The sequence below is a fragment of the Muscardinus avellanarius genome (genome assembly GCF_963383645.1).
Source record: "Muscardinus avellanarius genome assembly, chromosome: 11".
Lineage (NCBI taxonomy): Eukaryota > Metazoa > Chordata > Mammalia > Rodentia > Gliridae > Muscardinus > Muscardinus avellanarius.
This window is the reverse complement of record NC_137797.1, coordinates 4804458-4832419: the sequence shown is the minus strand read 5'-3', so window position 1 is coordinate 4832419 and position 27962 is coordinate 4804458. Positions and strand designations below refer to the sequence as shown.

Sequence of the window (27962 nt, the reverse complement as noted above, 5' to 3'; positions counted from 1 at the left end):
AAATAGGAAAAGAAGAACTGAAATGATCTCTATCTGTAGATGATATGCTCATATACTTAGAAGATAAAAAAAACCAACTCAACCAAAAGATTTCTAGAACTGATTAAGAAATTCAGCCAAGTATCTGTATACAAAATCAACCTAAAAAAATCAGTTGCTTTTCAATGTGTCAACCATGAGTCTACTGAAAAAAAGAAACCCAGAAAACAACTCCATTCACAATAACCTCAAAAATAATAAAATATCTAGAAATAAATTTAACCAGGAAGGTGAAAGAATATACAATGTAAACTATAAAACTTGAAAGAAAGAAACTGAAGGTCTTAGAAGGTAGATCTACTCCACTCTTGGTTAGGCAGAATAAATACCAAAATGATCATCCAATCAAAATTGATCTAGATTCAATGCAATCTCTATTGAAATACCATGGTCATTCTTCATAGATCTAGAAAATTCAGCCCTAAAATTCATATAGAATGGCAAAAGACCAAGAATAGCCAAAATAGTTCTCAGCAATAAGAACCATGCAGGAAGCATCATAACACCTGACTTCAAACTATATTACAGAGCCACATTAATAAAAACAGCATGGTATTGGCACAAAAACAGACACATTGACCATTGGAACAGAAGATTCAAAAACAAATTCACACACTTAACAGGCAATTAATTTCTGAAAAAAGGGCCAAAAACATATGCTTTTTCAACAAATGGTGTTGGCAAAACTGGTTATCTAGTATGTAGAAAAATGGAAATAAATCCCATCTTCTTGCCTTGCACAAGAGTCAACTCAAGATGGATCGGAGACCTGGAAATTATATCAGAGACTTTGCAGTTACTAGAAGAGGGCACAGGAACAATGCCCCAGAGTAGAGACACTGGTAATAACTTCCTCAATAAGATCACCAAAAGTCAGGCATGGTGGTGCATGCTTGTAATTCCAGCATTTGGGAGGCTGAGGCAGGAGGATCTTGGTTCGTGGACAGCCTCAGGTACTTAGTGAGGTTCTCTGAAACTCAGCAAAACCCTATTTCAAAATAAAGAATAGACTTCCGGGAAGATGGCGACCGAGAAAAGCAGCGTTTACGAGTCCTGCTAACAGTAACTCGATCTTTACTGCCACAAAATCATCACTTTTCATAGCCAGAAAATACTATCGGCAGAGAAATAAAAAAATGTAGATACAAGGGACAAAGAAAAAGAAGTCTAGAAGAACAACCAGAGACCAGAAAAGAAACCAGCCTGCAAAGTGGCGGGCAGAGCTGCGCCAGCACAATCTTCCCTCACTGCACCAGGCTCCAGAGAAGAAAGGTAAACAAGGAGCTGAAGTGAGCAGCTGCAGATCATTCGGGTATAATTCAGCAGTTCTTTCAGCGCAAAGAACTTCTAAAACTCCCAATGGACAAGATCATCACGCCTTCCTGGGACTCAGAATGGAGCTCAAAACCAGAAAAGAAATACGCCAGCCTCACGGCTGAGGGCACGGCAGCAGCTCCATATTGCCAGCAGTGGCAGTGAGTTCACCAGGCAGCTCCAGATCGGCGTGCACAATAACCATAAGTGAAATTGCGGCCCCTACAGGAGAAATCACAGCACTGCATGCCCAGGGACTTGCGCAGCTTTGATAATCTCCCTGGGTCTGAAATTTTACAGACCAACCCAGTGAAGGAGTAGCGGTGTCAGAGATACCACACCCTAGTGGCAGCTCCCTGTGGGAAAACTCCCAGCCTGGCACCCCCATGGTCTCATGCAGCCTCAATTAACTCCCTGGGTCTGAGACTTTACAATACAACCCAGTAAAGGAGTAGTGGTGGCTGAGATTACCACAAACTCCAGATTCAGAACACCCTAAGTGAAGTCGTGGTGACCCGGGGAAGAACCCAGAGAAGGCACAAACTTCTGAAATCATGGGAAAGAGGAACAACAATAGAGCAATTAATACCCACAACCCCATAATATCAGAACCTGATAACACAGAAATTCAGAGATCTCCAGAAAATCAAATCAGGAATATCTCCAGAAGATCAAATCAGGAATATAACAGGACTTTCGAAAAGAATTTAGAGAGAATCTGAAAGAAATAAAGGACACAATCATTGAAGTAAAGGCATCAATTCAAACGATAAACGATCGATTAGACCACATAGAGAATAGAATCTCACTCCTAGAAGATGATCACTCCAAAAATGAACGCATAATTTATAACTTAGAAAAAAAATCAGACAGCAGGTATATGACATTGAAGAAATATGAGCCCATTTTAAAAGAGCTAACCTAAGAATAATTGGAATAGAGGAGAGAAAAGAAGGTGAAACCAAAGGGATCAATAATCTTTTCAAGGAAATAATAGCAAGCCGGGCATGGTGGCACACACTTGTAATCCCTGCACTTGGGAGGCTGAGACAGGAGGATCGCACAGGTTCGAAGCCAGCCTCAGCTACTTAGTGAGGCTCTCAGCAACTTAGTGAGACTCTCTTTCCAAATAAAATAGAAAATAGGTCTGGGAGTATAGCCCGGAGGTAGAAAGCCCCTGGGTTCTACCCCCAGTACCACACACACACACACAAAAGAAATAATAGCAGAAAATTTTCCAAACATAGAGCAAGAAGTCAATACACAGGTCCAGGAAACTTATAGAACTTCCTTTAGACAGGATCAGAGAAGAGGTTCCCCACGCCACATAACTGTCAAAACAACCAATGTAGAAGCCAAGCAGAGAATCTTAAAGGCAAAAAAAACCCAAAAGGCCAAGAGACATTCAGAGGCAAACCAATTAGAATCACTCCAGACTTCCCAAACCAAGTCATGAAAGCCAGAAGGGCTTGGAGTAACATATTCCAAACTCTGAAAGAAAACAACTTCCAGCCAAAAATTTCCTACCCAGCAAAACTTTCTATCAAATTAGATGGGGAAATAAGAAGCTTCCATGACAAACAGAAACTGAAGGAATTTATGTCTTCAAAACCAGCGTTAGAGAAAATACTCAAAGAGATTAACTACAAAGAAGAAATAGGTAACACACACCAGAACCAGAGAAACAAGATTTTCCATCCAGCAGACAACTAAGCAAAGAGTATTTCAAACAGAAATAAAATTTTAACATGTAAGAAGACATAAAAGTTGCAAAATGGATTAAAAACCAGAATCCATCCATCTGCTGCTTACAAGAAACACACTTTACAAGTAAAGATAGTAACAAATTCAAGGTAAAGGGCTAGAGCAAGGTAATTCATGTTAAGTAGCCATCCTAACAAATATGAAGTAGTATTTCACTAGTTTTTATTTGTATTTCTTTAATGATTAGTTATGATAATGATGAGTGATATTCATGTGTTTATTAGTCATATAAAAATCTTTGGAGATTCATTACCTATTTTAGTGTTTTACCTATTTCTAAATTGTATTGCTTGCTTTTATTGTTGCTAATTTTTAGGATTTCTATTTGGAATATTAATATACCTTCAGATATAGCATTTGGAAATATTTTAACCCATTCTATCAGTAACTTTTAATTCTGTTTGCATTGTCTTTGGATGTACAATTTTTTTTATTCTTTATGAAGTTTGTTTATTCTTTTGTTGCCTGTGCCTTTGGAATCATATCTAAGAAATCACTGCCAATTTCAATGCTGTGAAGTTTTATGACCCAGGTTTTCTAAAAGTTCATAGTCTTTTAAGATTTACATTTAGGTCTTTTATCTATTTTTAGTTAATATTTGTATATGGTGTTATGTAAGGGTCCAATTTTATGCCTTTTCATGTAACTGTTATTTTTCAACAATATTTAGAAAAAAGATTATTATTTCCTTCACCAAATGTTCTTGGAAACCTTGTCAAAAATAACTTGACCATATATGGAAGAATTTATTTCTAGGCTTTTTATTTTACTCCACTGGCTCATATATCTGCCTTTATTAGCAGTACTACACTGTTTCAATTATTGTTGCTTTATAAGGTTTGAAATCAGAAATCGTACATCTTCTAGCTGTGTTCTTTTTCGAGATTGTTTTGGGTGTTTAGAGTTCATATTTCATGTTAGGATAGATTTTTTTCTGAAAACAAATAAATAAATGTGTAAAAAATAAAGTAAAAAAAAGAAAGTTAGAATTGAACACCAAAAAAAAAAATGCAATCACTTTGGAAAACAGTATGGAAGATCCTCAGAAGAAGGAAAACAAACAAACTTACCATATGATCCAGCAATACCACCTCTGGGTATCTACCAAAAAGAATGAAAACCAAAATACCAAACTAATGCATGAGCAACTATGTTCATAGCTGCACAGTTCACCATTGCCGAACTGTGGAAAAAGCCAAGATGTCCCTCAACAGATGAGTGGATTACAAAGCTCTGGGATGTGTACACAATGGAATTTGCCCAGCCATAAAGGAGAACAATATTATGGCATTTGCAGTGAAATGTCACAAAAAATAAGAAATCAGATGCTTTCCCTAATGTGCAAAAACTAGGGAGAAATGGGTAACAGGAGAAACTCTAGATGAAGAAGATATCCTATAGAGGAGCAATTAAAGTGCCCTATCTGAGAGGATAGGAGGGGGGAAGAGGAAAATTCTTTAAAGCAAATGATGTACTTAAACAAAGATATCAAAGTTAATCAGGAAACCAAGCATGGGAAGGAGGGAGGAGGAGGATAGGGGTTAGGGATTGGGTAAGGGCTGATTGGGTGATGTGTGCATGTATATCTCGAGTTTTTTTTTTATCCTATCAAGAAGTATGACTATAATGCACCAATAAAAATTTATTAAAAATAAAGAATAAAAAATAGGGCTGGGGGTGTAGCCTGGAGGTAGAATGCTCCTGGATTCCATCCCTAATACTGCAAAAAAAAAAACCCCAAGTCTCAAGATATTAAAACAAGAATAAGTGGGATTACATTAAATCGAGGAGCTTCTGTGCATTAAAAAATAAAACCCAAAACTATAGCAAAGAAAACTATCAAGAAGTTTTTAAGAGAGCTGACAGAATGGGAGATCTTTGCTAGTTACTCCTCCAATAGAGGACTAATATCTAGAATAAAGAACTCAGAAATTTACTGCCAAAAAACAAATAACCCAATAAAAAATGGTCTTGTAAACTGGGTGTGGTGGCACATGCTTGTAAAATCCAGTATTTGGGAGGCTGTGCTTGTAATCCCAGTACTTGGGAGGCTGAGAGGAGGATCCGGGTTCACGGCCAGCCTCAGCTACTTTGTGAGGCCCTCCATAACTTAGTGAGACCATGTTTCAAATAAATAAAGAAAATAAAGAAAAAGAAATAAGGGTGGGGATGTAATTCAGAGGTAGCATGCCCCTGGATTCCATCCCAGTACCACAAAAAAAAGGGCAAGTGAACTAGATACATACTTCACAAAACTTCATAAAAGAAGAAATACAAATGACCTTCATATATATGTATGAAAAATGTTCAACATCATTAATAATAAGAGAAATTCAAGTCAAATCTACACTGAGATTTCAACTAACCCCAATTAGAATTAATTACACATTAAAAACACAAATAATAATAAACACTGGCAAGGATGTGGGGAAGTAGGACTTCTGATACACTGTTGGTGGAATTACAAATTAGTGCAGCCACTTTGCAGATCAGTGTGGAGGATCCTCAGAAAAAGGGAATGAACCTACCATATGACCCAGCTACACTACTCCTGGATATCTACCCAAAGGAACTGAAATCAGACCTCTTATAGTAACATATGCCTATCTGTTTATAGCAGCACAATTTATAATAACCACATCATGGAACCAGCCTAGGTGTCCATCAACAGATGAATGGATTATAAAATTATGGGATATACATGTAATGAAATTCTACTCAGCCATAAAGAACAAAATTATGTCATTTTCAGGGAAATGGATGGAACTGGAGAATATTATGCTAAGTGAGATTAGTCAGTCACAAAAACTAAAAAGTTGGATATTTTCCCTCATATGTGGAAGCTAGAGAGAAATTGGGATACAGGAAAAACTCTAGACAGAGGAGCCCCAGTGGAGTGATGGAGGGGTGTACGGGAGGGAGACAGGTGGTAGAGGAAGACACAATTCACGAGACACTTTAATGGACATGATATTCATGCACACATTTATCAGTGTTAATCTCGATTTGCACACGAGGAGGCTGAGGGAATGGGTAGGACAGAGGGTGGCTGACCCAGCACTGTATGCACACGTCGCTCTGACTCTGAACTTCAACATGATATATGGGTACAACGCACCAATACAATTTAAAATCTCTAAAAGCTTAACGCCCAACAAGGAAACAAAAACATCCAACAACACAAACAATAAACAGGCAAATGACTTAAACAAATACTTCTCAAAAGAAAAACAAATGAGCCGGGTGTGGTGGTGCACGCTTGTAAATTCAGCATTCGGGAGGCTGAGACCAGAGGATCGCTACTTAGTGAGGCTCTTCGCAACTTAGTGAGACCCTGTTTTATTTATGTATTTATGTATTTATGTATTTAATTTTTGTGGGTCTGGGGATGGAACCCAGGGGCATTTGACCTCCGAGCTACAGCCCCTGCCCTATTTTTTATTCTTTATTTTGAAACCGGGTCTCACTGAGTTGCAGAGGGCCTCACTATGTAGCTGAGGCTGTTCGCGAACCACGATCTTCTAGGTCTCAGTCTCCCGAATGCTGGGATTACAAGCGTGCGCCACCACGCCCAGCTGAGACCTTGTTTTAAAATAAAGAATAAGGCTGGGCGTGGTGGCGCACGCTTGTAATCCCTGCGCTTGGGAGGCGGAGACAGGAGGATCGCGCAGGTTCGAAGCCAGCCACGCGCGCTGGCTTAGGAGACCCTGTTTCCAAATAAAAATGTAAAAATAGGTCTGGGAGTGTAGCCCAGAGGTAGAAGGGCTTCCAGAAACCCCAGTACAAAAAAAAAAAGAAAAAAAAAGAATAAAAAATAGGGCAGGGGGTATAGTTTGGAGGTCTATCCCCATATTCACAAAAAAAAAAGAAACACAAATGGACAACAAAGATATATAAAAAAAAAGCTGAATATCTCTAACCATCAGGGAAATACAAATGAAAACAACACTAAGATTTCATCTTACTCTAGTTAGAATAGCAATAAATATTACAAATAATTAATGCTGAGAAGGACGTGGGGAAAAGGAACACTTATGCACTGTAGCGGAACTGTAAATTAGTAATACTATATTAGTCAATATAGTATTTCTTCAAAACACCGGGAATGGAACCACCATATGACCTCAAAGAAATAAAGTCAGTATACTATATACCATGTTTTTAGCACAATTCACAATAGCCAAATTATGAAACCAACTAGGTATCTGTCAACAGATGGATAGAGAATATGGGTTATATATACATAACAGAGTTTTATTTGGTCATAAATAAGAATGAAAGTATATCATTTCCAGGAAAATGAATGGAACTTGAGAGCATTATATTACGTAAAATAAACCAGACCCAAAAAGGCCAGGGTTGTATGTTTTCTCTCATTTGTGGAAGCCAGAGAGAAAGAAGGAAAAAGAGCATCTCATTAAATAGGAGGGAGACCGGAAGAGTAGAGGGAGACAGCCAAGAGCAGAGGGAAGGGGAATTAATGGGGAGAAAACTGACCAAATTATGTCTTGTGCACAGACAAACATGCAACAGTGTTCATATATGAACATGACAGTGCAATAATATAATTTTAGGCAACAAAGATAATCTTAAACAGATGAGATCTGATCACCAGTCAACACCAAAACTGCAACTTTCTTACATCAAGGTAGTCTAAAGCAAGGAATGTTTCCGGCTCTGCTCTTTCCTCCTTCAGAAATCGAATACAGTCTCTTGCGACCTTTTCAGAGGTTACAACAATAGCAACCATGTACCGGCCAAAAAGCTTAGTCACAGCCAGCTGGTATTTCTTATGAATAGGATGACATAGGTCAAGTAGTCTTCCAAACTACAGGGTCAAAAAATGGAAGAATAATAAATACATTAGTAAGGGACATTTAATCATTGCTTTGTAATGTAATAAAATAGCTTACACAAAGCTAATTTTACAAAAGTATACATATAATTTAACACTCTCATTTGAATGAAGCTAAGTTTCATCCTAAATGCCCATTTAGGTGTGTCACACTTCATTTAAAAAAAGCAATGACGTGGAATTAGTCTTGCCAAAATATTAACATATTTTGTAAAAATACAATAATTACTCATTATTCCCTTATTTATTAAACTAGAATCTATGAGGCACCTACTATGCACAGGGGTCGAGTTAGGCATTACCGAATAAAACATTACTGAACAAAATATATTCTCTAACCTCATAAAATTGTGTCTAGTGTAAGAGAAAGATATAATGAATTACTACATAAATGTGCAAAACAGAGCTAGACACTGTGACCAAGTAGAGTGCTCTGAGGGTACATACAAGGAACCAGGCTGGCCTATGAGGTTAGAAGCCTCCCATACAGAAGAGCTGAGCTGAATTCTGAACAATGGTCATGAATTAATGACTAAAGTTAAGAAACTCTGCTACAAAATATCCGAGTATCAACCATCCTGAGTCAAGAGTTCTAGACTATCTGAAGAGTTAACTTTCTTTTTGTGCTACTTCAGGCATACCGATTTCCTTGTGACAGGCACTGTCTTTCGTATCTATTCTCTATGCTAGTTGTTTTCCTTCTTGTTGTTGCTCTAGTTGTTGTAATCTCTTTTTCTTCTCCATTCACACGCTGTTGCCTCAAGTCTGTTAGTGTGTGGTACTGGGGACTGAACCCCGGGGCCTTTGCCAATGATGTCTACTGAAAACCTGGAACCAGGAAGAGCCTGAGTTTTGACTCTGTTTGGGAGACTCAAGCTATTTCATGGCCCCTGTGTTCTCTGGAGAGAATGGCCATAACATCTATTTTCTGAGTAGTATATATGCCAATGCTTCTCCCTAATAACTACTTACCTATAGATATAACTGGAAGTTATTTACATTTTACCCTAATTATTTACTATATTTTATGTATAAATAAACTGTAAGATACGAAACTTAAAATGCTTCTGAAATAATTTTACTTCCTAATAATAGTAATAGTTCTAATCCCAAATAAAGTTATTTTCATCAAAGTAAAAACTTAGCTTTTTTGATTAAACTGGCTATTTATTTTAGTTACCACAGAATCTGGGTAAAGTCTTTTAAGGCTTTCCAGGATTTCTGTTCTCTTTTGCTGACGTTTTCCCTCATGGTTATCAATTCCCGCATTCTGCAATTCACTTGTAATAAGATTCAATTCTTCATTAACTTCAGACATTCTTGATTTTGTTTTTGTAATTTCATCCACCAAAGTCTCCTCTTGCTGTTTTTTCTCTTTCAAGCAATCCCTATATCACAAAAACAACAAATTACATAGCAAACCCCTCCCAAATTTAAGAACTACCATGTACAACATACTCTTGTCTGGCATTGTAAGAGAATGTATTACCTATTAATTTTTAAAGATTAAAACCACAATACACCTAACACCAAACATGGCTATTTGCTGATTCAAAAAATCATGTGGTGGCACATGACTCCAGTATGAGGAGGCAGAGACAGGAGGATCACAGGTTCCAGGATAGCCTCAACAACCTAGTGAGGGCCTTCACAACTTAGTGCGGCCTCCCTCTTCTCAAAATAAAAAATTTAAAAATTAAATTAAAAAATATAAGGGCTGGGGATGTAGCCTAGAGGTAGAATGCCCCTGGATTCAATCCCCAGTACAAAAAAAAATTGTATTTCTAGCAAGTATAATGAGCTTAAGAAGGAAATACCAAATTTATTTATTTATTTATTTTTTATTTTTTATTTTTTGGTGGTACTGGGGTTCCTGGAAGCCCTTCTACCTCCGGACTACACTCCCAGACCTATTTTATATTTTTTTTTAATTTGGAAACAGGGTCTCTTAAGCCAGCGCGCACGGCTGCCTTCAAACCTGCGGGATCCTCCTGTCTCCGCCTCCCAAGCATGGGGATTACAAGCCTGCGCCACCATGCCCAGCCGAAATACCAAATTTTAAAATTTACTGGTAATTGGGATTGAACCCAGGAGAATTCAACCTTTAGGCTACACCCTGAACCCTATTTTACTTTTATTTGGAATCAGTCTCGCTATTTGCTGAGGCTGTCCTCGAACCTACAATTCTCTCTTGATTACAAAGGTGTGCTGCCATGCCTGGGTAAAATGTCAGCATAAAAGAAGCCATTAGTGGCAGAATATTCATGCTGTATTAACTTTCATGACATAACTCATTACTTTCTATCTCCGAGCTACATATGTGGCCCTTTTTTGTTTTGAAACAGGGTCTAAGTTGCTGAGCGTCTTGCTATGTTGCTGAGGCTATCCTTGAGTCTGCCATCTTTCTGTCTCAGCCTCCCAAGTACTAGGATGATAGGTGTGTGCCACCGTGCCCAACTCCATTATATCTTTTTAAGATATCAAGGCCAAAAGGGAATTTACATTTCACCACTGCTACATTATTTCTATACTTTCATTTTGTGTGTGTGGTACTGGGGGTGGAACCCAAAGGCTTTCTATCTGCGGGCTATACCCCCAGACCTTTTTTATATTTTATTTGGAAACAGGGTCTAACTAAGTTGCTGAAAGCCTCACTAAGTAGCTGAGGCTGGCTTCGAACCCGTGTGATCCTCCTGTCTCAGCCTCCCAAGCGCGGGGATTACAAGCATGTGACACCACGCCCGGCTATACTTTCAAATTTTAAACATGTATTATGTTTAAGTATAATCTTTGAAAGTCTACAATGAAATGAAAATAATGTAAAGTAACACAGTGGGATCATTCATTTGATGTACAGAAACACACTGGATCCTAAAACTACAAGAACCTGCAAGCTTTTCTTTTTTCTACCTACATGCATGTCTTTGTATATTCTTCCAACTTCTCTATTCGCTTTTTATGATCTTCTATTTGTTCTTTTACTTGTTTCAAATTTCCCTAAAATAGGAAATAAAATCACAAATTATAGCAATTCCAAGCCAATAAAATTATTACTATATCACAAGCTGTTTAAACTTGAAATACATCAAATATAGAAAAATATGTATAAGTAAATTTTAATTCTGAAAAGGAAGTCTTCTACAGAGCTTTGAAGTCATACAGATTGGGTTCAAAGCATTTCAAATCCTGACTCTACCATTGGCTAAGTATTTGATTCATGATTTCACTGATTCAAACTCCAAGGTGTTTTCAAATACCTCTATAGCTCTTATCTGTCCTTCAAACTAATTCATTCAGTAAATACTTAAGCACCGGATACCACTGGCAGGATTTGGATACAATAATGGTCAGGATAGAGTCCTGATATCTAGTGAGAAAGCCATACAATTGAATAAGTAATTACAGTCAAGTGTTCAGTGTTACAATAATACAGGAACCTACAGGGCAACTAGTAGATGTGGCTGAGACTTTCACAAAAATCTTGCTCGCCAGGCATGTTGGCGTACATCTATAATCTAAGTACCTGGGAGGCCGAGACAGGAGGACCACAAGTCTGTAGCCAGCCTAAACAATTTAAGTGATGCCCTCTGAAATTTAGTGAGACCCTGTTTTCAAATAAAAATAAAATAGGGCTGGGTGTGCAGCTGAGAGGCAAAATGCCCTGAGTTCACTCCTCAGTAATACACACACAACAAAATCTTCCTCTATTCATTCTTTATTATTAAATCCAAATGCTACAGTAGATAGTCCCTTCTTACTCAGAGTATGTACTAAGGTGTTCTGCAGATGCCTGAATTCTACAGTACTGAATTCTACCCACTCTACTTATTTTATATATGCATATACATATATACACACATATGTATATGTATGATGGAGTTTAATCTTTAAATTAGGCACAGTAAAATATTAACAATGAACTTGGCATGGCGGTACATGCCTGTCATCTCAGTTATTTGGTAGGCTGAGACAGGAGGATTAGAGGTTCAAGGCCAGCCTCAGCAACTTAGTGAGAACTTGCTTCAAAATTAAAAATTAAAAAAAAATAGGGCTGGGGCTGTGGCTCAGAGGCAGAACACCTTGGGTTCAATCTCTGGCACCCCCCAAAAAAAGGGAGAGAGAGGGAAAGAAACAATAATAATAAAATAGACAGTTATGGACAGGTGTATGACACATGCTTGTAAACCCAGTGCTTGCAAGATTGAGACAAGAGGATCAGATTCAAGGCCAGCCTCAGCAACTTAGTGAGGTTCTTGGCACCTTAGCATGACTGACCCTGTTTCTAAATAAAAAATAAAATAAGGCTGGGAATATAGGGTATAGCTTGGAGGTAGAGCACCCCTAAATTCAATCCCCAGTAAAACACACACACACACACACACACACACACCCAGCACTTCAGCCAACATTCTGACAACTACTGAGTACAAGGTTTACAATGAATGTGATTATGAATACTGTGTTTAAGAAGTTTCTCATCTGTTAAATGATGAGAATGGGAGCCGGGCATGGTGGGCACGCTTGTCATCCCAGCATTCGGGAGGCTGAGACCCAGAGGATCGAGGTTCACAGCCAGCCTCAGCTACTTAGTGAGGCCCTCTGCACTCAGTTAGACCCGGTTTCAAAATAAAGAATAAAAAATAGGGCAGGGGGTGTATCTCGGAGGTCAAATGCCCCTGGGTTCTGGGTTCCAACCCCAGACCCGCGGGGAAAAAAAAAAAAAAAAAAAAAGAAAAGATGAGAATGGTGCCGGGCGTGGCGGCGCACGCTGGTAATCCCAGCATTCGGGAGGTTCGCGGACAGCCTCAGCTACTTAGTGAGGCCCTCTGCAACTCAGTGAGATCTGGTTTCAAAATAAAGAATAATAATAAAAAATTGGGCAGGGGGTATAGCTTGGAGGTCAAATGCCCCTGGGTTCCATCCCCAAACCCGCAAAAAAAGAAAAAAAAAAAAAAAAAAAAAGATAAGAATGGTGCTGGGCATGGTGGCGCACACTTGTAATCCCGGCACTTGGGAGGCGGAGACAGGAGGATCGCGCAGGTTCGAAGCCAGCCTCGCTGGCTTAAGAGACCCTGTTTCCAAATAAAAATATAAAATAGGTCTGGGAGTGTAGCTTGGAGGTAGAAGGGCTTCGAGAAACCCATACCACCAAAAAAAAAAAAAAAGAGATGAGAATGCAGATTAGATACAGATTAAAAAATGAGTAATTATAAAAGGAAGAAGTCATTTCTGGCTCCTTTCTGGAGTGGCACAGGGAGAAAAGGAGGGTCATGGAGAGTTGAGTGACATGGTTAATTACAGAATTTAACATGTACAAATAAGATTATTTCAAGAGGGAATTTGCATGCATGAGGGCAAAAATGTTCAATGTACATTTTCAGGAATATTATGGGGTCTAAATTCAGTACTTGGGAGACTGAGACAGAAGTACTGCAAGTTCAAGCCAGCTGTGGCAACTTGGTGAGACACTGTTTCAAAAAAATAAAAATGAGACTTCCGGGAAGATGGCGACCGAGAAAAGCGGGGCTTAAGAGCCCCGCTAACAACAAATATCCATTACCACAAAATCAGCGCCTTTCAAAGCCAGAAAACAACATCACCAGAGAAACAAAAAAAATCACCAGGCTCCAGAGAGAAAGCGGACTGAGAACAGAGCCACAGAGGAGATCCTCACGCCCGAGGACGCGGCAGACGCGGCAGCAGCGCCATACTGCCGGCGAATTCACGGGATGGCCACAGCAAGCCGAGGGGAGCCGCTGTGGAACAGCCAGGCGGGATTTCTCGGCGCAGAGGACATCTAAAGCTCCCAGTGTCTGAGCTCAGCACACGCTGCAGGGATTCAGAGTGGAAATCAAAACCAAGAAAAAAAAAAAAAAAACGCCAGCCCAACAGCCGAGGGCGTAGCAGCGGCGCCATATTGCCACCGGCGGCAGCAGCACCGAATACACTACAGCTACATCTGCGTACTCAAGAACAGTGAGTCAAATTGCGGGCCACAGCGGAGAAATCCCAGTACTGTACTCCCTGGGTTTTGACCCAGTGGGAGAGGGGCGGTGGCAGTGATATCACACCATAGGAGAACGTGCAACCTGGCACCCCCCATGGTCTAAAGCAGCCTCTATCGACTCTCTGGGTTGGAGACTCTGTGATACAATCCAGTAAAGGAGTAGTGGGGTCTGAGATACTACTGACTCGAGATCCAGAGCACCTTAAGTGAAGTCATAGTGACCCAAGGGAAGAACCCAGAGAAGGCACAAACTTCCAAAATCATGGGAAAGAGGAATAATACTGGAGCAATAAATGCCCACAACCCCACAACATCAGAACCCGATAAAACAGAAAATCAGAGATTTCTAGAAGATCAAATCAGGAAAATAACTGTAGAAATAATAGAGGTGCTTCGAAAAGAACTCAGAGAGAGCCAAAAAGAGATAAAGGATGCAATTAATGAAGTAAAGGCCTCAATTCAAAGCACAAACAACCGATTAGACCACATGGAGAATAGAATCTCGCTCTTAGAAGATGAGCAATCCAAAAATGAATGCATAGTTTCTAATCTAGAAAAAAATATCCGACAGCAGGAATCTGATATTGAAGAAATGTGGGCCCATTTTAAGAGAGCTAACCTAAGAATAATTGGAATAGAGGAGGGAAAAGAAAGTGAAACCAAAGGGATCAACAATCTCTTCAAGGAAGTAATAGCAGAAAATTTTCCAGACATAGAGCAAGAGGTCGATACGCAGGTCCAGGAAACGTATAGAACTCCCTTTAGACAGGATCTGAGAAGAGGATCCCCACGCCACATAATTGTCAAAATGACCAATGTGGAAGCCAAGCAGAGAATCTTAAAGGCAACAAAAGCAAAGGGCCAAGTGACATTGAGAGGCAAACCAATTAGAATCACTCCAGACTTCCCAAACCAAGTCATGAGAGCCAGAAGGGCTTGGAGTAACATATTCCAAACTCTGAAAGAAAACAACTTCCAGCCAAAAATTTCCTACCCAGCAAAACTTTCTATCAAATTAGATGGAGAAATAAGAAGCTTCCATGACAAACAGAAACTGAAGGAATTTATGTCTTCAAAACCAGCACTAGAGAAAATACTCAAAGAGATTAACTACAAAGAAGAAATAGGTAACACACATCAGAACTAGAGAAACAAGATTTTCCATCCAACAGACAACTAAGATTGGTTATCTGTGGAGATTCATTATTTATGTTAGTCTGTTACCTATCTCTAAAGGGTATTGTTTGCCTTTATTGTTGTTAATTGTTAGGATTTCTAGTTGGAATATTAATATACCTTCAGATATAGCATTTGGAAATATTTTATCCCATTCTATTAGTAACTCTTAACTCTGTTTACATTGTCTTTGGATATACAATATGTTTTTTATTTTTTAGGGAGTTTGTATACTCTTCTGTTGCCTGTGCCATTGAAATCATAACCAAGAAATCACTGCCAATTTCAATGTTTTGAGGTTTTATGACCCAGATTTTCTCCTAAAAGTTTATAGTCTTAAGATTTATATTTAGGTCGTTTATCTATTTTGAGTTAATATTTGTATATGGGATTAGGTAAGGGTCCAATTTTATTCTTTTCCATGTAATTATTATTTTTCAACAATATTTAGTTAAAATATTATTATTTCTACCACCAAATGTTCGTGGAAACCTTGTCAAAAATAACTTGACAATATAGGGAAGAATTTAGGTCTAGGCTTTTATTTAACTCCAATGGTTTATATATCTGCCTTTAGAATAGTACTACACTGTTTCAATTATTGTAGCTTTATATGGTTTGAAATCAGAAAATATATATCTTCTAGCTTTGTTCTTTTTCAAGATCGATGTGGGTACCTAGAGTCCATATTCCATATTAGGATAGATTTTTTTTTCTGAAAAATAAACATATAAATATATGATAGTTTCACCTAAAAAATAGAAAAAAATAGATTCTCTGGTAAGAAAGAAAGCAAAAAGAAATATTGAAATGTTATCTTTAAGTCATCAAAAGCTTGGTATCAGACAAATGAAACTGTTATGTGAGATTATCATTTTTAATTTTGGATAAATTGCTATAATACTAGATGTCAACTACTAAGCCAAGCATAGGAGGGGGGGATAGGGAGAGAACGGGGTGGGGATCGGGTGGGGGCTGACTGGGCAATGTGTGCATGTATGTCTACAAAAGTTTGTATCCCACTATGATGTATGAATACAGTGCACCAATTAAAAATAAATATGAAAAAAAAATAAAAAAAATAAAAAAAAATAAAAACGAAAATAGGGCTAGGTGTGTAGCTCAGTGGTAGAATGCCCTTGGGTTCATTACCAGCACCATGTTACCATCTTTGTTTGTTGTTGTTGTTGTTTTTTGTAGTACTGGAGACTGAACCCAGAGCCATTCTACCTTTGAGCTACACCCAGCCCTATTTTTTATTCTGAAACAAGGTCTCACTAAGTTGCAGAAGGCCTGACTAGGTAGCTGGGTCTGTCTGCGAACCTGAGATCCTCCCGACTCAGCCTCCCAAGTACTGACATTACAAGTGTACGTCACCACCGCCGATGCTTTTTCTGCTTGCACTAAACACCTTCTTCTACTCAAAAGTACGATCACATATGGCACCTTTCATGTTTGTATTTTTATCTGCCAGATCATAAAAATACTACAACGAGAAAGTATAGTGTCAGGGTTGATTTGTTCTAGAAACTGTTTGAAATCAAACCCCAGATTCACCATTTACTTAGGTAACTTAATTGCCCTTTGGTAAATACATTAACTCAACATAAATGTAGGTGCTTGAGATGCATCACTGAATAAAATACAGATTCTTGCAGGGCATGGTTGCACACACCGTAATCCCAGACCCGACTTTAAAAGAAAAAATATAAAAGGGGGCTGGGACCCAGAAGTGGGAGCACACCCTGGGAGGCTGACCTAGGAGGACTGCAGGTTTGAGGGCAGCCTCCGGAAGTAGTGAGACTCTCATCGACCTAGCAAGACTGTTTCAGAATATAAATACAAGAGGGCTAGCCGAGCATAGTGACACACGCTTGTAATCCCAGTACTTGGGAGGCTAAGACAGGAGGATCGCACAGGTTCAAAGCCAGCCTGAGCTGGCTTAAGAGACCCTGTTTCCAAATAAAATATAAAAAATAGGCCTGGGAGTATACCCAGAGGTAAAAGGCCCCTAGGTTCCATTCCCCCAGGAGGAGGAGGAGGAGGAGGAGGAGGAGGAGGAGGAGGAGGAGGAGGAGACTTGCAGGAAGTGAGGGAGTTAAAAAAAAAGTTGAAATGTGCAGGGTATAATGGCACACACCTGTAATCCCAGTACTCAGGAGGCTGAGACGAGGATTGCAGGTTTAAGACCAGTTTTAGCAACTTAGCAAGATTCTGAGCTATCCAGTCAGAACCTGTCCCAAAACAAAAAATAAAAAATGATTGGAGGTAGATCTGAGAGGTAGAATGCCTCTGGGTTCAATCCCTAGTAAAACACACACACACACACACACACACACACACACACACACACACACACACACTAGCAGAGGAATAAGCGATGCAAGGGCTCAGAGGCAGAAACCTGCCTGGCATGGTATGTTCTAGGAGACCGGTACAGCCAGATCTCAGAAGAGGGAGAGAGGAGGAAATAGGAGAAGTAAATGGGGACAGCAGGGGTGATCAGGTCAGGTATGTGCAAGTAAGGACTTTGACTTAAACTCAACATACGATGGGGAGCCACTGGAAGATTTAAAACGGCACATTTCATAATTTGACTTAAAGTCCTAAGTCACCACAGATGGCCACTATGCCGAGACTACTTTGTAGGAGTCAAAGGTGGACACAAGAAAATCTGGTGAGCTCCTACACTGCTGTAAACCAAAAAGATAGCGACTTGGGTGAGAATGGTAGCAGAAATGCAGAGATGTAATCAGACTCTTGTTGTGTGTGTACATATATATATGTATATACATACATATACACACACATACAGTATGGCATTCTACCTCTGAGCTACACCCCCAGCCTTAGTTTTTAGTCTTTATTTTGAAATAGAGTCTCACCAAGTTGTGAAGGGCCTTACCAAATAGCTGAGGTTGTCCTTGAATTGAGATCCTCCAGTCTCAGCCTACCAAATGCTGGGATTACAAACGTGCGCCACCACGCCAAGCTTGGTATACTTTTAAGGCAGAGCCAAGGGCATTTCCTAAGAGTCAATGGTGGACTCTGCATTTCTGGCCTGAACACAGCCAGTAAGACTGAACTGTCATTATCAGAGAGAGTAAAGACTGCTGTGGAGCACATCTGCGTGGGAAGACCAGAATTCAATCTGGGACCTGTGTGAACCATCTATTCAATGTCCAAAACAGAGATGCTGAGAAAGCATCTAAATATATACAAGGTTGGGATGAGAAGGTCTAGGCTGTGATAAAATTTTCTGTGTGGTATTTATAGCTGTGAGACTATAGGTCAGCAAGGAAGTGAATGCAGATAAGAGAAAAAATAAGCACTGGAAATATACCATCAAACTCAGTTTCTTGAGGATTAAAGAAACTGGGTTTACAGCAGTACTTGGCACATAGTAGATTCAAATAAACATTACATTATAGTATCAGATGGCCCAGAGACTCCATAATGTATACGGAAGTGTTGCTATTGTTGAATGTGCCATGGCAATAATTCTGTACTCTAATTCTCAGTCTTCAGGAAGACTGAGAATTAAGAGGAGACCAGATGCTTGGTGCATTACTGCTCACATCTATTCAATCTGCCCAGCGCTAGGAAGTTGACATGTTTCTCCTCATGGTACAAATGAAAAAATCAAAGCCTGGGGGTTAAATAATTCAGTTATTTACTGAGCTTACATATATTAAATAAGGAATAAGACCAGCTGGAAGTCAAGTATGCCTTACTCTGAGGCGGAACATCATAATGCTGTCTTGATGGTTACTCCCAAGGTAGACTAACTAGGTCTTCTCAAACCATCTCTTGAACCCATAGGGGATTGGTTTCAGAAGCTTATCCTGGTTACTGTTATCTGAAGACACTTGAGTCCCTTATAGAAAATGGCAAGGTATTTGAAACAATCTGCATGTCTTTCTGCATATTTTAGATACTAGATTACATGTAATACCTAATAAACATAACTGCTATGAAGATAAGTGACATGCTGAATGTTTAGGGTAAATGTTCAGTACACAAATAATTTTTTTCCAGAACATTTTTAATCCTCAGTTGGCTGAATCCATGGATGGAGAACCAACAGATACAGAGAGCCACATATATTTATCTTTAATGTTTTGAAATTATTTTGTATTCACTACTGTTATATATACTTTGGGGGTACTGGGGATTGAACTCAGGGGTATTCTACCTCAAAACTATACCCCGCATTTTTTGAAACAAGACCTTGCTACGCTGTCTGGGGTCTCACTACTTGCTCAGGCTGTCCTGGAGCCTGTGGTCCTCCTGTCTGTCTCCAAGTATTTGGATTACAAATGGCGCCACCACCAGCTTCACCTCAGTCACAGTACTTACTTTGTCCCTATTTATCTATTCTCCTAACTCTCATTTATTTATTTATTGTGGCACTGGGAATTGAACCTAGAGGCATTCTACCTCTGAGCTATACCTCCAGCCCTATTTTTTTAAATTATTATTTTAAAATAAGATCTCACTATATTGTGGAGGGCCTAAGTAGCTAAGGCTGGCTGCAAACATGCAATCCTCCTGTCTCAGCCTCCCAAATACTGGGTTCCATGTATGCACAACCACACCCAGCTCTAACCTTCCATTTTAATGGACTAAAATACATGTAAGAACAGAAACTATTAGCCGGGCGTGGTGGCGCACACTTGTAATCCCCGCGCTTGGAAGGCAGGGACAGGAGGATCGCGCAGGTTTGAAGCCAGCCTCACTGGCTTCAGAGACCCTGTTTCCAAATTAAAAAGTATAAAAATAGGTCTGGGAGTGTAGCCCAGAGGTAGAAGGGCTTCCAGGAACCCCAGTACCACCAAAAAAAAAAAAAAAGAATAGAGATTATTATCTTCTGACCATGCCTATCATTATAAAGAGACACTAAGTACATGAATGAAGGCAGTCTATTCTTGACTATAAAAGAGCACCTCTATGCTAATACCAGGGCTCACAACAGATTTCTAGAGCTCTGTTTTTTTCCTTTTTGCAGTGATTAAGGGGGCTCTAGGGCTTCAGAGGTATGTTTCCAGTCACTCCAAATTTTTCAAATTACTTATATCTAACCTAAGTCATTCACATAAGGAAAGGTTAGTAAGAAGGGGGTGCAATTCCACTGAGGACTCTGGCTCTCACCACACCCAGTACCTGAGCCTCTGCGTGCCGCCTCTTCTCGCACGCCAGCCTTTCCTTCTCTGCCTTCTGTTCCCACTGCAGTTTCTCCAGTTGCTGAGTCATTATAGCCACTTTCTTCCTTACTTCTTCCTTAAGTTCTTTGTAATAATCCAGCTGTATAAACAGCATTGAAATGTTGCTAACTCGAAGCACCAAAGGAAAATGTAACATCCTATATAGCAGATAACTGATCTTATCAAAACTTTTACATGTAGATCAGAATTAGCCATCTTCTTCAGGTAAAATACATGTACATAAGCTGAACTCTTTAGACAGAGCAACAAAATCACTAAAACAAACTCTATAGTAAGGTCTCTGTCAAAAAATCTTAAGAAATCCAGAGAAACTCTTCAATTACATCTATTGAGATATTTATTATTGATTTACTGTAATGAAATTTATACTCTAACATTAATTCATTACTTAACTTTTTTTTTTTTTTTTGCGGATTTGGGGATGGAACCCAGGGGCATTCTACCTCCGAGCTACACCCCCTGCTCTATTTTTTATTCTTTATTTTGAAACGGGGTCTCACTGAGTTGCAAAGGGTCTCACTAAGTAGCTGAGGCTGCCCACGAACCGCGATCCTCTGGTCTCAGCCTCCCAAGTGCTGGGATGACAAGTGTGCGCCACCATGCCCAGCTCATCATTTAACATTTTAAATCACCTTCAGTTCTCAGTTTCCTTTTAGTCAATTAAATCTCTCCAAAGTACATATTCTGAAATCTTAAGTTTTTATATGAAAGAATCTTTTCTTAAAAATAATAACTTAAGCCAGGTGTGGTGGCACATGCTTGGAGGATTACAGGTTAAAGGCCAGCCTCGGCTACTTAGTGAAGCGTCCACAACTTAGTGAGACTGTTTCAAAAAAAAAGAATTAAAAATAGGGCTGGGGGTGTAACTCAGAGTTATAATGCCTATGGGTTCCATCCCAAGTACCACAAAAAATATAACTTAGCTTTTATTACAAAATTTTGCCTGTGGTAATCTGTGTGTGGGTGTTGCTGGGGATTGAACTCGGACATTCTATCTCTGAGCTATACCCCCAGCCCTATTTTTTATTTTGAAACAAGGTCTAAGTTGTGGAGGGCCTCACTAAGTAGCTGAGGCTGATCACAAATCTGTGATCCTCCTGTCTCTGCCTACCAAGTACTGGAATTACAAGCATGTGCCACCATACCCAGCCTACCTAGTAACTTTATTTTCTAGGATTCTAATAAACTCATAATTATAATGCCATGTAATCATATAAAGAAAAAAGCTCTTAAGCTGGGTGTGGTAGTGTATGCTCGTAATCCCCGCACTTGGGAGGAGGAAACAGGAGGATCACACAGGTTTGAAGCCAGCTGCGTTGGACTTAAAAGACACTGTTACCAAATAAAAATATAAAAAATAGGTGTCTGGAGTGTGGCCCGGAGGTAGATGGGTTTCCAGGAACCCCAGCACCACCCAAAAACAAAAACAAAACAAAAAAAAGCTCTTAGTCTAAATATTTAAATTCCATATAAAACCCAAGAATGTTAATTCCCATAATTTGTATTCTGAAGACAACCTCTTAAAATACCAGAGTGACCATTCTTTATTTCTTTTATTAAAGTGAGAAACAAGCCAGGCATGGTGGTGCACGCTTGTAATTCCAACGTTTGGGAGGCTGAGATAGGAGGATCGAACAGGTTCGAAGCCAGCTACAACTACTGAGTGAGGCTCTCAGCAACTTAGTGAGACCCTGTTTCCAAATAAAGTATAAAATAGGTCTGGGAGGGTAGCCTGGAGGTAGAAGACCCCTGAGTTCCACCCCCAGAACCACCAAAAAAAAAAAAAAAAAAAAGTGAGAAACTGAAATAGAAGACTTTTCCCATGAACTGGCTCTTTCACCTGACTGGCTTCCAGCTCAATGTCTCGCCCTTTGTGTAAGATTTCTTCCTCAATCTGCTTTTCAAAACTTCTCCACGCACTATCTAAGTCAGCCAGCTCTGTCTCTAGGGCTTTTATGTCATCTTCCTGTTTGGAGCATTGTTTTTCACTGTCCTTTATTGATTTCTTAGACATATCCAACTTCTTGAGGTGGTAAGAAGTGTTTTCTTTGGCTTTAATGTACTGAGGCCTCTTCTGATTTAAAAGTGCTTCAACAGATCTAAAATAGAAAGAAAGGTTTGATGTATATGTTTAATACATAAAGGGAAGCTCTTCTTATTAAGCCACATTCAAAGCTAAATTCTAAAAATTAACCTTCTCAGACACTGTTAAGTAATTACATATACTGAGATATTTACTATTCATTTATTATAATAGAATTGATACTCTTTGACATGAATTCATTAATTAATTCATCAGTGGTTGTCAGAGGTCAGGCAAGGTCAGAAGCAGAGAGGCATTTTTTAAGAGTTGAGAGTTGTCCAGCTATGAGTTTACCAAACTATGAAGGAAGCTTAATGTCAGCAAATTCTTTAGATCTCTTAGGAGACTAAGTGAGGGATACCAAATGGCATGAGAATGTGACAAGTGTCTATATTACAGATATACTAAACTACAGCGAGTAGGAGAAAAAGTGCTGGATTACTTAATTTTGGAATCTGTAAGACTACAAAAAGGGAATAATATGTAAGAACTACACTCTAGTTATAAAATTGCTTCTCAGTAGGAATGGTTAACCATTCTGATATTACTGTACATGATTACTAGAATTGAACAAATTAGGCAAATGGGTGGCTGATGGTGGAAGTGAGGTCTCTCATTGCTGAGGAGGGAGGTTATAGGTAAATAAGGTTACAATCATCTGTGTGGTAACGGATTAGTTAGGAGGCATCAGTATAAATGTAGCTTAATACAGATAGTTGCATATGGAAGTCTTTGTAGAAATGTGTATAGAAACATTTAGCATACATACAAACATATATATGTTCTAATTCTGTCAGCTGAGAGAGCCCAGAAGCAGACACCTGAGTTGGAATGGACACACCTAACACACACACGACTCCTAGTACCATTCTTTAATAAAAGGAGCCAGGACTTTTTGGAGAAATGACTGGTCCTAGGCCTTTCATACAAAGGCAGGTTCATCCAAGCTGGGCAGGCTAATGCTCACACTGGATTATACAAAATGAGCCTGGAACATCGGTAGCACTAGAAAGTAAGGAAATACCCTCCTCTCTTCTGAAAAAAAAGTCACAACGATGGGAATATGTCGAGGGGACACAGGAACCAATGAACAGTTCTCAAGAGCCAAAAGTATAATCATCTAAGCAATAAAATAGTATAGTATTAGATTATAATCCCAAGTTCAAAACATCCATAAATTTACACTGATGCAAAAAACTGAATAATAAAATAAATCCTGTGCAGAAATCCAAATAAATTATCTAAATAATCTGTCCTGATAGTAGAACACAACTTCCTCTCCTTCAATTTGGACCATGCATAGTAACTTCCTTTCAAATATTATAACATTGAAAAGGGGCGGAGGAGGAATAACTTTATAGTGGAGAAATGTGATTTTAAAAAAACTATCGTGGTGGGGTGATTAAGGTCACCCTGAACAGTTACGTTGATATGATTCAGGACATATGTCATAAAACATATATGTTGACACCTGATATAATGTGACAATAATGGCATCTTTACTTCTGTGGTCTTTTTCCCTAAAACTCACGATGTCAGTCTAATTATGAGATCCTACTGGACAAACCCCAATTGAGAGACAGTCTACAAAAAGCAGAGACCAATACTCAAAACTGTCAAACTCATCAAAACAAGCAAAGCCTGAGAAACCCTCATAATTTAGAGGCCCCCCCAGAGACAGATAACTAAATGCAATATGGTACTCTGGGCCAGAAAAAGGACATGAGGCACACACTAAGAAAATATGAATAGTATGAACTTTAATCAATAACGTATCAATACTGGCTTATTCATCCTGAAAACTATGGCTGCTAAGAATGTTAAATACAGGAAAAACTCCAAGGGATTAAAATGAGAATTCTTTGTGCTATCATTAAAATGTTTTGTATATCTAAACGTATTCCATAGTAAAAAGCTCATTTTAGAAAGTCACTTTCAAAAAATAAAAGTCAACATTCAAAGTGTCCGTTATACTTTATTTTCTCTATCAATCTATATAAAACTCAACTGTTAACACCTATTTTTTAAAACACTCACTTCAATTCTTTTTCTGTTTGTTGTAGTTGTCTATTTAGCATTCCATATTCCTTTTTCTTGGATTTAACTATACTTTCATGATGAGAAAGAGACTCTTTCGTGACACTCAAATTTCTACTCATGCACTCTAACTCAGTGTTCAGAAAACGAATTTTTTTCTCATTATAAAATAATTGGAAAAGCTGTAGTTGTATCTTGTTTTTTTTCAATTCTTCAAGGAGACTCTGGTAACGTTCTGCCTATAAAACAGTGCAATTCAACAGAATTAAAAGGGAATATATTTAAGCTGACCTTCTATGAATTCAACTATTGTACCATTACATGATCTCTAATGATTTTTTATTTATGCCATTAAGAAACAGTATTCTTGATAAAAGTAGTTATCATTTGGAAAGGGTTTCTGGGTACATTTCTAAAATAAACCAGTGAACAGTCTTGTACTCATAAGCTCAGTGATCTTGTGATCTGCTAACGGCCCTCTTCCCATTTGTGAATTTACCTGATGTGACAAGACCATTACAGTTTCTGCCATCAGCTTCCTTATTCGTCAACTGATGGAGAGAGAGTGAGTGTGTGTGTGTGTGTGTGTGTGTGTGTGTGTGTGTGTGTGTGTGGTACTGCGGATGGAATCCAGGGGCATTCTATCTCTGAGTTACACCTCCAGCCCTATTTTTTATTCTTTATTTTGGAACAGTCTCACTGAGTTGCAAAGAGCCTCACTAAGTAGCTGAATCTGCCTGCAAACCGAGATCCTGTCTCAGCCTCCCAAATGCTGGGATTACAAGTGTGCGTCACCACGCCCGGCTCCCTAGTCCTTTTTAATTTTTAGACAGGGTCTTATTAAGTTCCTCAGGCTGGTCTTGAACTTTACTTTTTTGTGGTACTAGGAACTGAGCCCAGGGCCATTCTACATCTGAGCTACATCCCCCAGCCCTATTTTATGTTTAGTTTGAACAGGGTCTCACTAGGTTGATGAGTCTCACTACTTGTGGAAGCCATCCTCGGACCGTGATCCTTGTCTTAGCCTCCCACGTACTGAGATTAACAAGTGTGTGCCCCCGCACCTGGCTTACTGGTCTTGAACTTAGAAATTACCCTGGCTGAGCCTCCCGAGTTACAGGCATGCACCATTATACCACACTACTTTTTCTTTTTCTGTGTATGTGGTACTGGGGATTGAAGCCAGTGGCATTCTACTTCTGAACTATACCCCCAGTCATATTTTAAAACAGGTTCTCACTAAGTTGTAGAGGCCTCATTGAGTTGCTGAGGCTGGCCACAAACCTGTGATCCTCCTATCTCAGCCTTCCAAGTACTGGTATTACAGGCATCACACCTGGCTCCCTGTTATAGTTTTAAATAAGTGAAAAGAAAAATTCCTAACATTTGTGCTATTAATAAAAAAATATGCTGTGTATGTGGGTGTGTTACTGGGGATGGAAGCAGGGGTATTCTACCTCCAAGCTAAATCTCCATCCCTTTTTTTTTTCTTTCTGGAAACAGGGTCTCACTAAATTGATGAAAGCACTGCTAAGTTGCTGAGGCTGGCATTGAACCTGTGATCCTCCTGTCGCAGCCTCTCAGGTACTGGGATTACAAGCATTTGCCACTATGTCCAGCTAAAAGGAATATTCTTAATGTATTATTCCAAGTGCTAGGTAATAGCTATTTGCTAAGATTTTGTAAAAAAACAACTGGGAACCTGGACTGATTGTCCTTAAAATGTCTAAAGCTCATGCCTGGGGTGGTGGCGCAACAGGACTTGGCAACTTAGTGAAACCCTGTTCAAATAAAAGGATAAAAGAGCTGGGGGTATAGTTTAGAGGTAGAATGTCCCTGGTTTCCAGCCGCAGTACCATACATGCACACACAAAAATGTCTCAATTCTATTCTGAGTGATTTCAGTATTGGAAATATTACATTCTGATATTTACTGCCCACCCCTTTCTACTAACAAAAACAAGTACATTTATACACATTAAAAAATATAAGGAGGAGTTGCCTGTGCCATTGAAATCATATCCAAGAAATCACTGCCAATTTCAATGTTGTGAGGTTTTATGACCCAGATTTTCTCCTAAAAGTTTATAGTCTTAAGATTTATATTTAGGTCGTTTATCTATTTTGAGTTAATATTTGTATATGGGATTAGGTAAGGGTCCAATTTTATTCTTTTCCATGTAATTATTATTTTTCAACAATATTTAGTTAAAAGATTATTATTTCCACCACCAAATGTTCGTGGAAACCATGTCAAAAATAACTTGACAATATAGGGAAGAATTTAGCTCTAGGCTTTTATTTAACTCCAATGGTTTATATATCTGCCTTTAGAACAGTACTACACTGTTTCAATTATTGTAGCTTTATATGGTTTGAAATCAGAAAATATATATCTTCTAGCTTTGTTCTTTTTCAAGATCGTTTTGGGTATCTAGAGTCCATATTCCATATTAGGATAGTTTTTTTTCTGAAAAATAAATATATAAATATATGATAGTTTCACCTAAAAAAATAGGAAAAAAATATTCTCTGGTAAGAAAGAAAGTAAAAAGAAATATTGAAATATTATCTTTAAGTCATCAAAAGCTTGGTATCAGACAAATGAAACTGTTATGTGAGATTATCATTTTTAATTCTGGATAAATTGCTATAATACTAGACGTCAACCACTAAGCCAAGCATGGGAGGGAGGGATGGGGAGAGAATGGTGTGGGGATCGGGTGGGGGCTGACTGGGCGATGTGTGCATGTATGTCTACAAAAGTCTGTATCCCACTATGATGTATGAATACAATGCACCAATACAAAAATAATTAAAACATATATATATATATGGAGGAGCTGGGCGTGGTGGTGCACGCTTGTAATCCCTGTACTTGGGAGGCTGAGACAGGCGGATCACACAGGTTCGAAGCCAGCCTCAGCTACTTAGTGAGGGTTTCAGCAACTTAGTGAGACCCTGTTTCTAAATAAAATATAAAAAATAGGGCTGGGAGTATAGCCCGGAGGTAGAAAGCCTCTGGGTTCCATGCCCAGTACCACACACACACATATATATATATATATATATATATATATATATATATATATATATATATGGTGTAGGGCGTGGTGGCACATGCCTCCTAGTACCTGGGAGGCTAAAAGAAGAGGATAGTAGTTCCAGGCCAGCCGCAGCAACTTAATAAGGCCCTCAACTACTTAGTGGGACCTCCTTTCAAAATAAAACATGTAACATTCAAGAGGCTGAGACAGGAGGATTGCAGTTCGTAGATAGCCTCAACTACTTAGTGAGGCCCTCTGCAACTCAAGGAGACCCTGTTTCACAATAAAGAATTTTAAAAAGCCAGGCGTGGTAGCACACACTTGTAACCACAGCATTTGGGAGGCTGAGACAGGAGGACCAAAGTTTGTGGACAGCCTCAGCTATTTAGACCCTTTGAAACTGAGACTCTGTCTC

The 27962-nt window shown here is 39.0% G+C and overlaps 1 protein-coding gene across 1 annotated transcript in view; it reads right to left on the bottom strand.

The window, feature by feature from the left end:
• Positions 1-27962, bottom strand: part of SMC1B (structural maintenance of chromosomes 1B) — a gene marked incomplete at both ends in the record, with an annotated part of 86157 nt that overhangs the window by 46721 nt on the left and 11474 nt on the right. Inside the window, 6 exons of the mRNA XM_080704758.1 lie at positions 7760-7945; positions 9153-9360; positions 10887-10969; positions 20319-20459; positions 22221-22479; positions 24501-24739. Of these exons, the coding sequence (XP_080560884.1) occupies positions 7760-7945; positions 9153-9360; positions 10887-10969; positions 20319-20459; positions 22221-22479; positions 24501-24739 (1116 nt within the window). The remainder of the gene's footprint in view (positions 1-7759; positions 7946-9152; positions 9361-10886; positions 10970-20318; positions 20460-22220; positions 22480-24500; positions 24740-27962) is intronic.